The sequence below is a fragment of the Carassius auratus genome, unplaced genomic scaffold, assembly GCF_003368295.1.
Source record: "Carassius auratus strain Wakin unplaced genomic scaffold, ASM336829v1 scaf_tig00215017, whole genome shotgun sequence".
NCBI classification, from domain to species: Eukaryota; Metazoa; Chordata; class Actinopteri; order Cypriniformes; family Cyprinidae; genus Carassius; species Carassius auratus.
The window spans coordinates 1-13,513 of NW_020527905.1; the positions used below are offsets into that span (position 1 = coordinate 1).

Here is a 13,513-nt window from a genome sequence, read left to right on the forward strand (position 1 = left end):
TACACAGTAAATTTGACCGAGTAAAATTTACTCAAATTGAAGAAAATTTTACTCTATGCCCAGATAACATTTGGTCCCTCTCTAAAAAGAGTAAAAGTTACTCTTTTGATAGAGTTGTTTTTCCCAGAGTTAATTTTGCTCAATTTAGTGTTCATATTTTACTCTTTCATGTTATATTTGACTCTATTTAGTGTCATTTCAAATTAACTCTTGTACTATTTTACTCAGTTCAGTGCTACATGAAATTGACTCTTGCTACTTTTTAACTCTGTTCAGAGGAACTACAAATTTACTCTACCACAATTTACTTCCCCTCCGGAGTTGTTTATCATCAGTTATGTGTGAACTACAAAGAAATAGTAACTCTATCCAGAGTTATTCCTCTGAATTACACCATTCATATTTTACCCTCAAAAAGCCTTAAAATTAATTACTTGCTTTTCAGTATTAAAATAAAACAAAAAACAACAAACAATATACTCATGTCTCAATTTTATTTTTTCATGCTCCTCCTCTTCAAACAACATTACACTTAAACATAATTCACTGTCATTGTGAATGTGTCATCATGTTGTAATTGTGAAAAAAAAAAATGATAACAATGGATGAGATGAAAAAGAATTACATGAAACTATATGGTACAATAAACAAATCAGAATCACAACCATAAGACATCAGAATGTCAAACAACTTGTGGTGCAAAATATCCTTAATCTCCAAAACATAAGGTGCTTCTGTGGTATGTGCAACTTTGTAAGCATGGATATGTTCATCTAAACACATTGTTTTCAGTGCAGTTGTTATTAAAAGGATGTGCTCATCTTTAATAACAATATTCTGGATTACATAAAACACAGGCATGTCATTTTGAACTTGAACACAAACTGCCAACCCTGATCGATAAGTGTTTCCACAGCGCTTGACCCACTTCACATTTAGGACCTTAGTCCACACAGGCACATTAAGTTTTCCAGCCATCTCAGCACCAACTTCCATTTCATTCAATGGGACCATTTTCCCGGGACCAAATTTCATGGCATTAGGATCAAATGTTTGCCAAATGTAAGCCATTTGGCACTGGTGTTTCTTTGCTAATGTTTTCGTTATGTTTTTAAAGCTTTTCAGCTGCTTTTTAAAAACATTATGTTTCGCTTCATAACGCATACACCAACTATGTATCAGTGGTCCAATTTTCTGCATACAACTGGGGTAATGCACCATAAAATGATGCTTTGGCAATAAGTTCTTATCAGGAAACAACTGCTTAAACAACTGTGGTGTTCTGTAATCAGATGTTTCAAATAAATGGTGATACCAGTGGATATAACTGAAGAAAACACAATACTGACTATCTGAAGCAATAAAATGAACAAATACCAGTGTTGATCATTAGGATGCACAAGATCTCCAAACATGATGGCAGATAACGCAATAAACACCAGCTCTGAGTGGCATTTAAGCCCAAGTCATTGGAACCCTCTCTTAATTGTATACCAGGAGGTTTGTTGTTTTGTTCCATGAAGCCATAGTTGAAACTCTGAATTCTTCTGTCTACTTCTGCTGATGTGGTGTAATTTTCTATCAGGTGCTGAATTAGTAATTTCATCTCAAATTGAGCAACCCCCTCTAATATGTCGTGCATAATATCGACTGAAAAATTTGAAGTTGTGTGGAAATATTGCAACGAATTTAAAAGGCAAGACTTTTTTACTCCCATTACATAAGGCAGACTGGGATTGCTCTGCATCGTCTGGCAGTGTTCAGCATGAAGTTCTTTAGTTCGCACTGTCATCTTTGGACTATCTTCACTGAACACTGTCTGAAAGTCCTCTTTCTCTAGTAGGCAAAAGCGGCAACAGTACCTGGCACTAAATGATTCCACAAAACCAAACAAGGAATGGACACCAAGGTTGTCACCAGTAACCTGGACAATGGTTCCATAAACTGTCTGATCAAATAAAGGAATCTGAATTCCAATGGTTTCCAGTGTTGAGATATCCTGGACAAGTGGCTCTAGTATTTTATCAAACCCATAGGTTTTGATATCTTGTGCATGAAATAAAGTGACTAAATGTATATTTAGTAAACTCGAATTGTATTTAGGGGAAATATTTCTAAGGGTAAAATAGATAGCTCCTAACTTATGTATTCCTCGTTTTGATCCAAGGGGGTTTGAGCATTCAAATTCATCAAAAAAAGCTGGATCTGAACTGCATGTCTTTGTTTTGAGAAGAGTGCATGCCTCTTAAAGAATTCTCCATCGTGTATGTCATAAAGACAATTTGGTCTTTGTTGTGAATCTCTCGCCATCATATCTGTAATGCTAGGGTGTCTATAAATGGACTGTAAAGTCTCAATAATTGGTATATATACAAATTTATCCTTAACAATGGTTTGGGCAAAAGTTCCAGTTGTTCTGTTACGCCGCGTTGCAAATCTTGTTCCAAGAACATATTCAACAGGATCTATTTTCCCCCATTTGTCTGAAAAGTACCGCATTCTCTTGCTTTCAGTGTTTAATGTCGCAAAAGGATTTTGTATTTTTTCAAAAAACTGATCTATTTGAGACTCGACAACACTTTTTATGGGCTCCTCTAAGGATAGGCTGTTTTTCACTGATTCTTGAGTTTCACTATGAATATCTCCAATCACTTCTTCTAGAGCACCAACAACATAGTTAATAGTTGTCTCTGCGACACCAGCAACTTTAAGTTCAGCCACCACTGTTGCACAACTGTTTACTATATTTGTTTTTAAGAGTGCAGACTCACAAGGCGGATTTTGGTTTGATAAAACACCTACATCATCTAATGAAATGGAGTTGGTGGTGGATGAGCTTTCACCAGAATCAATGCGTGAACGGTCAATTGCACAACACTTGCTGAGATGCTTTCGTAATCCAGAAAAACTATGGTAAACATGTGAACAACCTCTTTGAGCACATTTTAACTTGAGACTTTTTCCTGGACAAAGACCATGAACTAACTTGAAGTGCCTTATAAGGGCATTGGCATTAGCTTGCCCCTTTTTACAAATGAAACAAATCATCTGCTCACTGGAGGATTCTAGCTCTCAACTCGGATACTCTGGGATTTACCTTGGTGGTTTCAACATCTATATCATAGACTGCGGTTTGCAGAAAGCTAAACACATTGGTCAATTCCTGACAGTATGAAGTCCCAAAGACAAAGTGAGCTTTGAAAAGCTCATCAACACAGGCCAATGAATTAGAAGCCTTACAGGGTAGAGCATGTTGGTCAATCACAATAAACCAAGAATGGATCCTACTTTTGTTCGGCCCAACAGCGAGTAGATACGGCTGGAGTCTCTCTCCAATACTGTCCAAGTGCCCTTGGATACTGTTACCGGTCTGTGAAAGAATGAAAACACATTAGTGCCAATGTGACTTAACAGTAAGGGCCCCCCTTTACACTTTACGTTTAGATTGTTAAAATAGGGCCCTTAAAGTAAATATACAGAATTCATAAAGACACAGTGACGCCTTCCACCAAAGTTTCTGTATTACACACTTTTGGGAGATCTTTACTAAATATGTGCTAAGTAGAAAAGAATACCACAAGAACAATAATTTGGAGGACAAGTGATCTTTTAGAGAAGTAAGCAAGTCTGAGAAATAAGCAAGTTCAAGTTCACACAGTGACAAAACATTGTAAAACAGTGTAATTTGATCTGTTAAATCAGTAGCTTCACCTTGATGAATTTCACAAGATGATCACATGCTTGTTTGGCTGAGATCTTTCCCGGTCTCTTGCGGCCTTGACTTGAGGGTGGCAAAGGTGAACCAGCATCAGAATGGAAGACATGTCGCTGTCCCACCCTAGAAACACAGAAGACAAATTAAACATTTTTTAGTATTTAGGCAGAAGGGGTTGAGCATAACCTCCAAATCACTTTCAATTGACTTGTTGAGGTGCTGGTATAAATAAATTAACCACTCCAATATTTTAGTTAATACTGCACACAGATTCAGTATTAAGAGCACATTCATGGCCTAGTCTCGATGAATACAGATGTGTGGATGAATTTAGGTTAAACCTCCAAATATATTGAACATACAGCTAAACTTTACCTACAAAATATCAAAGATGCTTTTGTTATTCAGACTCCCATATTAAAACCATTTCAAACTATAAATATGCATCTGCAAATCCTATGTAATGGATATAGTTCTCTCTGCAATTTAAAGTGTAGATCTGAGTAAAGCTATGCTTGTCATGAATGTGTAACTTCCTCTTAAATAATTTAAAGTGTGCCACAATGTAGATACGGTACCTTCTTCAACTTCAGTGGCTTCAGCATTTTGGATGAGGTCTTGGAGCTCACTAGTCTGTGTGAGGCCACGGCTCTGTGCAATAACCTTTGGTTTTATGTTGGTAGACCACTTCTCCAACAACTTTGCAGAGGTCGCATCACCAAACAAAAGTCCAAAATCTTGATTAATCTGCCAAAGATAATTAAAGTAGGTACCATAGAAGGAACTGACTTTGTTTACCTAACAAATCTCTGTTACTGCAGAACAACAATAGCACTTGATTTCATATTTGTCTGTTTTCATATTTTAAGAATTTAAGTCTCACATACCAAGCCTGGTATATCCAGGAATCGTGAGAAAACTGATAGAATATCAGCAGACTTTTTAGGGTCATGCAGCAGCTTCTGGCGATAGGCCAGCGTTAACTTCATCTTTTCCTTTACCACTGCCTCATCAGCTGTATGCTTCATCAGGGCTATTGCTTCCTGACAATGACGGTCTTCAGTCAAATAGCAGTCTTCTTTGTAGGATTGTCTGTCAGCAGTTGGCCCACCTGAAAGTGTTTAAAACAATATGAAAACCAAATTTGTTTAGTTCCTTATCTTTCCAAAGCACAACACATTAATGCCAAAACTAGATAAATGACACAAAATAACATGTGAAACATGCATATATCCCAGAATGCCATCTGAATTTGCCCAATGTTGATGATTATGCAAAAAATGTTTGCATTAAAAAAAGAACAGAGATGCTATGTAACATGAGACCTCATTCACAATGTGGCTTAATTACAGATGCATAAAAGCATTGACTTAACATAAAATCTCACACCTGTTTGTGGTTGCCGTGGACGCTTCATCCGTCCCTCTGATGCTTCTTTCTGCAGAGTTTTAATTCTCCACGCCAAATATCCACTTCCATCTTCTGCATTGTAATAATGCTCCTATTACCAGAACAATAAACAGACCAAGTAGTTATACATTACCAGATTAAGGCAATAAATGCCATATCAATTATAATGCAGATATTCTTTATTCTGCAATATACATAATGTCTCCTCCTCTGGTACAACAAAAATATTGAGAGACTACTACTACTTACATATCCAAGCTTGCTCCTGGGGTCAGCCAAGCATGGGAAGAGGGAAATGATTCCTTTCGCATATTCTTCCTTCAAACGTCTGGAAGGGCTTGTTCTACACACACACACACACACACACAAACCAAAGCAATTATAATTATAACACATAACATCATAAACAACAATTTACAAACTACTGTATGAACAACTTACCCATGTTCATTTGTTAAATGTGCTACCAAAATTTTCACCATGTCACGTCTTCGGGTATCGGACAGACCTTTGGTGCGGGTATATTCGTTTATAATCTTTTCACCTCCAGGGCTGGTCTTTAGAATCTCTTCAATCATCTGGAGGGGGAATGATGCGATATTGTTCAGGGATTATAAATTAACAACTGACAAGTGTACATAGCTCCAAATATTTTTATTTTTTAAGTCATTCTATATAGATGTAATTCAGAGGCAAGATTGGAGATCCTTACCTTGGCAAGACGATGTTCCTCAGCTAGATTTTTTTCAGGAGGGCTTGTAATCAACATTGCAGTGTCATCAGACTCTGATGTACCTTCATCTCCTAATGAGCTTGAGCTTAAAGAATCTTCAATATAAACCATATCAATGGTCTGATTATCTGTTCATGCTACTGTGGCAGCATACTACACAGCTATTAAGAATTAATCCAATAGCCATATTAGCTTATGCAAATCAGTGAATTGGTGAATATTACTGAATGTCAAACAATTTACCATCAATGTTTGCTGTGCCTGGGATGACAATTTCTAATACACCAAGATCTGGTCGTGTCAGCAGATATACTAATGCTTCCTCATCAACTTCTGTCTTCGAGTCATCAAAGACTTTCACATCCATTGTAGGAAGATCAAATTTATTGGCAACTAAAGGAAGACACACCAATGGAAAATTGACACAGAAGCCAGCAATGCCAAAGGAACTACAACAGTTATTTTTTAATCCCATAATATACATTCATACACTTAATATATTACCTAAAAAATAATAATAAATTTAGACTGAAAGGTATTTATGATGTTAACAATGTTAAAGTTTATCTCTTACCACATTCCAAAAATGATTGAAATGTAAAAGGTTTTGAAGAAAAAATATATCTCTTGCTGTCTTTGAACTTCACTCTGATAACATTGTTGGTCTGCATCCTGAAAGAACCAAAAAGACAAAGTTAAACAAGGCGATAACACTCACAGTCAGAGGAAGAAAAGAACATTCATTAGTGCACTACACAACAGGTATTTTTTATATGTAATAACTGTCCAATAGTTCTGTTAAGGCAAGGTGCTCAATATATCTTTATTCGGATGGTAATTGTTTCTCATGAGAAATAAATCAGCATGCACTTCAGTGATGAATCTCATGCATTCGTGGTGATTTATTCACAGAGGAGGAGTGAGTTTTATGATCCTACAAACCAGGGAACGCGCTGCTCAAGTGTAATAATGTAATAGGCCATTCTTGGAATTTTTAATAAGTACGATTTGATTTAATAAGAAATTAATATCCTATTTGTTGCGTGATTATTTACATCTGTTAAAAACAAAGAAGATACATATAATTGAACTTTCTTTTTAACTCAAAATGATGTATGTCATTTAAAAAAAATGAATTTGTGAACTTATTTACATACGAAAAACAAAGTTGCTTGGTTTACATTTTTAATGTGTAAGGCTATATTATGTTAAAATTTAAAGCCCATTTCTAATGTTTACCCGTTTATTTCCCTCTTTCTCCTTTCAACTGATTAATATTCTGCTTGTAAATACTTCCCAGGATTTCTGTAATAAAAGTGTACATATTACAAATGCATGCAAATACAGTGAAGCAACAGTGCAGTGGTCAAAAGGGATTCAGACAGTGAATTATGAAATGAAACACCAAGATTCTAGATTTAGACGGTAATAAAATCACCAAATATCCCATGTAAATAATGAAAACATCTTACATTCCTATCAGAAACAATTATCGTACAAAGAGGGGTAAGTTAATGCACATAAAAATGGCCTCAGGCAATAACGGTTAACATTAACTCTATACCGAGTCAAGTACATGTGGTGCACGACTCCAGATGCTTGTCACAAAAGATTAGCGGACGAACATTTGATCAACAGATATCGTAAGCTTTTTTTACCTGTGTCAATTAACGTTAACGTTTGTAATCTAACAACATTATATGCTAGCTATTTGCTTTCAATATAACTTAGTTCTCAGTCAACAGGAGAAAGCGATCTTTAATCACTCTCTATAAAAAAAACTGCCAAAATGATCTAACGTTAAGCTAAAAACAGAGGCGAATATAATAAAAATGAATACGACTTTACTTACTTTACTCACGTTATCTTCTCAAATCGAAGCAGCAGTGGTCAATCGCAATGACTGTAATGGCGGAACGAAACGAAACTTTGGGAAGAGAACAGTTAACGTTAGAGCAGAAACAAATTATTATACTGTGTTCGGCAGTGGACAAAAAGGAGTCAACGGCGAATTCTGAATTGTCACACCCCAAAATTCTAGATTCATACGGTCAAAGATGACAAAATATATTAAAAAAATCTGTAAATGCTGAAAATACCTACATCCCCACAGTAACCCTCCGAATCGAGATAATAATGCATATCAAAATAGCCTCCCAGCAATGCAAGTTAATTACGGCTAACGTTGACTTTTAACGTTACTCTATACCGAGTCAAGTACATGTGGTGGCATGTGGCGCACATTTCGATCACTTGTCACAATACTTATGTGGACAAACATTTAACGTTAATAGGCTATAGCGTACTTACTGATGTCAATTAATGTTAGTTATTTTATATTAACTTAGCTGTTTGCATTAAAGATTACTTAGTCTAATTTATTTCTGACATGGCACAACTTAGTGCTCAAGCTAACATGAGAAAGCGATGTAATATGCAAAAAAAATAAATAAATTGACGAAATTGCCTGAGCTAATAACGGGTGAATATTATGAAAAATATATGAATAACGTTACCAAGACTTTGAAACTATATTTACTTTACCATCCAGCAGAAAGCAAAGCAGCAGCGGTCGACGGCCGTGACTAATAAGATGGCGGATAAACGAAACTTTGGGAAGAGAACAGTTATGGGAGGAGTCACTGCAGTTACTCTGTGATTTTGCTCCCACTCTACTGATAAATTTGACTCTGTACACTCAAAATAGAGCAAAAACAACTATTTTTGAGGAAAAAAAATGTAACTCTGGAAAAACTACTCAGCCATTTTTCCTGTGTAATAAAAGCCAAAGGTCATAATAAAAATGTAAAACTGCATTGATTCAACAAGGAAAAACATTATACATAAAACTCATTAAAAGAGTAAATTCACTTCAGTTAGTGATAAAGAAATATATGACCTACCCACATTCACAAGCTTTTTTTGTAGTAAAGTCTGGCATGATCTTTGGAGATGTTTGATCCTTTAATTTTCTTGGGAAAAAATACATATACTTCAATAAATATACAATTTTACACTTCAATTAAAACAAAACTTAAGGGACAATAATTAGATTTATTATCATACACCAGGTCTGAAAATGACCTCCTCCTCTTGCCTGCTAAAAAAAATAAATAAATAAATAAATACATTTTATAGATATATATTTGTACCTTTTTATCCCTATGGGGTACATATTGTTACCTTAAAGGTACATATAGCTTTGTACTTTGTGGTATATAACTCTATCATCTGATTAAACACAGTCAGAGTTGTTAATAATAGTCATTATGCTCACTAGAAAACTAGACGCAGTGTGTTCGAACAAGATTAACTGGTTTTAGGTTGACCACCTTTGTTCTATCCAAAACATTGTTTGTTTAAAAAGTAGGATTGATTCATTGTCTACAAGCGTAGAGAAATGACATAAGAAAACCACACATTGTGTTGGATGAAATCATTAACCAAATGTCAAAATAGTGCAAGATTTTTCAAGATAGCCTCTTGGAGATCTATTATTTCTGCTCTTGTCTGCCATTGCATAAATAACAAAGATGGCATTAAACCAGTTTGTTGGTTCAGGTAGGTGTTTAGCAATCATTAAAAAAAGGATGGAAATGTAGACGTTTTACTTAAAAACGTGTTTTTACCTCCAAAACAGGGTTGTCGTTGCGCTCCAGGCCGCGTGGTGGCGCTTGTTTGATGCGTTAAAATCGTTTACAAAGGAAGTAGAGGAAGAGAGACTTTACGTTCGAAGCGCACAGGTCAATGTTATGAACACAAATAATGGGATTATATTTATCTAGCATTATTATAGAGCCACCAGACCCTTTAAATACTTGCTTCTAACTAGCATATTGTGTTTTGAAATTCATCTCTGTTTTTCATCTATGCAGAAACGCGTTTATAATTTCTGTTTCACGTTTATGAAGTAGGTCATTGCTGTTGGGTAAGTGCGTCTTCTGTATATTTTTAACATTTTTAAATGTCAGTGCTGTTTATTAACGTCATTAGTCACATTATTATTGTGGTATGGGTGATTTTTAACCCAAGCCAAATGTAACTTAATTTTTACCACTTTATGTGTTAAACATAGCAAGACAGCTATCATTATGAAGTCATTATTGAAATTAGAAATGTTGTTTGAATCTAGATGACCGATTAATCGTGTATTTACATATTTATGTGCCCGCATTTTAAATTGAAGTTCCAGTAAAGGCCGCTAGAAGGCGCCAATGACCAACATTCATCAGCCACATACTGTATAATTAGATGTTAGAGGGTAAATAACTATGATTTGTGTGTTTCAGCATGTTTCTTGTGGGGTTAACTGGAGGCATTGCCTCAGGGAAGAGCACAGTGTCTTCTCAGCTGAAAGAACTGGGCTGTCCTGTCATCGATGCGGATGTGGTGGCCCGGAAAGGTGTTTAGTGCTCGTTAGTCCTTAGTGTATTATAACATTACTTTGTAAAGTAATTCATAGGATTTTGTGTTTTGAAAAAAAAAAAAGAAAAGAAAAAAAGGTAGGCAGCATGTAGAAAATTAACTTTTTCTTAAGATAACAAATTAATGAAAATAAAATTCAATTTCATTTCATTGTAAAAACTTAAATAACTTTAGTAAGTGTGTATTCTAGATTCATTTTTTATAGTTTCAATATTAAATCAATATATAAATGTAATTTATAATGTGTATAGATTTTTATTTAATTGAATAATAAAAATTAAAGATTTTTTTATTGGAAAAAAATGTACATACACATATAAAAATTATTGGCTTAAAATTGGTAAAAAATAATATAGTTCGTATTAATACATACTTTATCAAATATTTAATATTTTTAGTTATAATCATTTTAAAATAATAATAAAAAATATTGATTTAATGATATTATTTATTTAATATAAATTGATTTATTCAATCAGTGCTTTAATTATGTGATTTTTCTTTGTGTATCAGTGGTGGAGCCCCAGAGTCCAGCGTACAGACTGATCGTGCAGCATTTTGGACGTGAAATTCTGTTAGAGAATGGCGAGATTGACAGACAGAAACTGGGGCAGATCATCTTCTCCAGCCCCGAGAAACGAAAACTTCTCAACTCCATCACACATCCAGAAATACATAAAGAAATGTTCAAACAAATACTGCTGTACTTCCTTAAAGGTATACTCACACATGCACATAATCAAACAGAGAATGATAAAAGTGTAGCAAAATCTCCTGAACTAATGTTTATTGCTGGTGGATCTTTAGGCTACAGATATGTGGTTTTGGATGTGCCGCTGCTTTTCGAAACACGACGCCTCACTCGTTTCCTAACACACACGGTTGTCGTTTACTGGTATGATGTTTTTCTCTCTTCCATTTTCCTTGTTTTCATAAATATAAGTCAGACTGGGTTGTGTGATACTGTAGTTTTTAAAGCAAATATAGGGTCTTTCAGTGTTATTTTAGAATTATTTATTAAGTTTCTTTTATTTCTTGTTTACATTTTTATTATTTATTTACAATTTATTTTAAATTCAGCTTTTCAGGGAAGGACTTTGTTTTTCTTTAATGGAATATTTATTTAACTTTATTGTAATATTAAATTTTTAATGGTTTTAACTAATTTAACAGTAATAAGCCTGGTCTCTTCAGCTCATGTGTCTGTATTTGGGCAGTGACCCGGCGACGCAGCTGTCCCGTCTCATGCAGAGGGACGGTTTGAGTCAGGAGGAGGCCGAGCAGAGGATCGGCGCTCAGATGCCCCTCAAAGAGAAGCGTGGACTCGCCAGTCATGTGATCGAGAACTCGGGCTCTCGTGAGGACACTCACAGACAGGTGCTGCGGCTGCACACCAAGCTCGAGGACTCCATGGAGTTCCTGGTCATCAGGGCCATCGCCGTTGCAGCCGTCGCCGGGCTCGGCGGTCTGTTTTTATGTACAGTCAGACTGCTGGTCTCTTAGCAAACATACTGAAATGCTTCCACAACAACGGCAATAGGACTTAAAGGGATAGTGCACCCATAAATCTACATTCTGTCAACATTTGCTCATTATATGCGGTCTTCTTTCTTCTGTGGAAGTGTGTGGACCGTGTTCCACAGAAAAAAGAAAAGTCCTATAGGTTTGTAACGATATGAATAAATGATGACAGAATTTACATTTTTCAGTAAAGAAACGATTTTATATGCTAACATAGGTTTTTGTTGTCTAAATCATTTTTATGTGATGTTTAACCTCACTTTGTTGTTGATATTCTGACCTCACCACCGTCAGCCTGAGCTACATAAAGAGCCACGTTTATGTTATTTGATTTGCACAGGCTGCGTTACTATAATCAACACAATTATTGTGATATTAGTTCTAAATGTAACACTGTATAAAACGGAACTATGACAACAATGCTTCTTTTTTAACTCGAAACACGTTTGTTTAATTCTGAATTCATGCATACATGGACTGAATGTATTGATGTCTTCTGCTGCTCTTTGTTAATATCAGATATTTTTATCTATATCTGAATTAAAAAAATGTCACAACTTGAATTGTTGCAGCAAATTCATTTTTTGTTATGCTTAATGACCCATCCAGTGATATGCATGTTTAAAAAAACAAAATCACAAATAGTTTCCCACACTTGTTAAAAGCAGTGTATCATTATACTAAATAAAACTAATTCTTAATAATAGATTATTATTATTATTTTTCACCATACTAATACTAATTATTTACATTCTATACATATATAAATAACATTTATTTTACGTATTGGTTTTAGTTTAGTTAAAATCTAATTAAAAAAATTAAGTAATACAAGTTAAATGTAAGTGTAAGGTAAGTAATGCGGGTAATTAAGAATCAATAAATATATATATATAAACCTTAATAAATAAAAAAACATGACAACTAAAACTTTGGTTAAACAAAAACTGAACAACAGCTAATTAAAACCTAAAATTAAACTATAAAATAAAATAACTGGTAAAATGTGTTAACCTGCAGCTTTTACCTAATTCAACAACAACGACAAAAAGTGTGTAGGTATAGACTGCTGTATTTAGGTAATGTTTAATAAATACCGTGAATAATATTTTGACATAATTTAGTAATTAATTTCAGTGCATATGCATTTTTTAAAGCAATTTTTAACTCTCTTAGGCAACAGGTTTTGTTGCTGCAGCTCCATTTTTTTAGAGCGTTTATGTTCGTCTCGCTGTGTAAACATGAGCAATATACATGTACATCAGCCGGACACACAGACAGATATGACAGTTATGAGTTCTCTCTCTGTCTTCTTCACTCAGTCCTTCATCTTCAGGGTTGGCCTCTGGTGATGTTCTCTGTCTTTAATAAGCTGTTCTTATGCTAACACAGAGTGACGCGGGCCAGCGGCCCTGCACAGTAAGACCTCTGTGTGTGTGTGTGTGTGTGTGTGTGTGTGTGAGAGAGAGATGGTCAAGGTTTTAAGATTGTGCATCTGTCATTATGCAATGGATAGAGATTGTGTGTGTGTGTGTGTGTGAATGCAGTCCTGTCAGAGCACTTTAGTCTGAAACAAACATAATCAAGTGTCTGCATATCAAGAGCTAAAGTATCTAGAGTGAAAAGTAAACTTTTTGAACACTGTCACTTTGAGAAATGTTATGGGTGAAATTACCAGAAACATCTAAAAAATCACAAGTAACTAAAAA

General features: G+C 35.0%; 3 protein-coding genes across 4 annotated transcripts; 1 reads left to right on the top strand and 2 right to left on the bottom strand.

Annotated features, from left to right (window-relative positions):
- Nucleotides 1–1,424: 1,424 nt before the first annotated feature.
- Nucleotides 1,425–3,796, bottom strand: LOC113093405 (uncharacterized). Its single transcript, XM_026259195.1, has 2 exons — nt 3,712–3,796; nt 1,425–3,370 (listed from the first exon to the last, which is right to left on the bottom strand). The coding sequence occupies exon 2, from the start codon at nt 3,046–3,048 to the stop codon at nt 2,137–2,139; it is 912 nt and encodes a 303-aa protein (XP_026114980.1). The 5' UTR covers nt 3,049–3,370; nt 3,712–3,796; the 3' UTR covers nt 1,425–2,136.
- Nucleotides 3,723–7,993, bottom strand: LOC113093402 (uncharacterized). Its single transcript, XM_026259187.1, has 10 exons — nt 7,711–7,993; nt 6,433–6,530; nt 6,102–6,251; nt 5,838–5,953; nt 5,567–5,703; nt 5,375–5,468; nt 5,105–5,216; nt 4,603–4,826; nt 4,294–4,462; nt 3,723–3,838 (listed from the first exon to the last, which is right to left on the bottom strand). The coding sequence occupies exons 2-10, from the start codon at nt 6,527–6,529 to the stop codon at nt 3,723–3,725; spliced, it is 1,215 nt and encodes a 404-aa protein (XP_026114972.1). The 5' UTR covers nt 6,530; nt 7,711–7,993.
- A 1,547-nt stretch (nt 7,994–9,540) lies between these two features.
- On the top strand, nt 9,541–12,367 carry LOC113093403 (dephospho-CoA kinase domain-containing protein). Of its 2 annotated transcripts, none has more exons than XM_026259190.1 (6): nt 9,541–9,601; nt 9,734–9,786; nt 10,148–10,260; nt 10,797–11,000; nt 11,091–11,178; nt 11,501–12,367. In XM_026259190.1, the coding sequence occupies exons 3-6, from the start codon at nt 10,149–10,151 to the stop codon at nt 11,784–11,786; spliced, it is 690 nt and encodes a 229-aa protein (XP_026114975.1). In that variant the 5' UTR covers nt 9,541–9,601; nt 9,734–9,786; nt 10,148; the 3' UTR covers nt 11,787–12,367. The 2 variants fall into 2 exon arrangements, with proteins under 2 accessions (XP_026114975.1, XP_026114976.1); XM_026259191.1 differs by having other exon boundaries at nt 9,586–9,601; nt 9,773–9,786.
- Nucleotides 12,368–13,513: the final 1,146 nt, after the last annotated feature.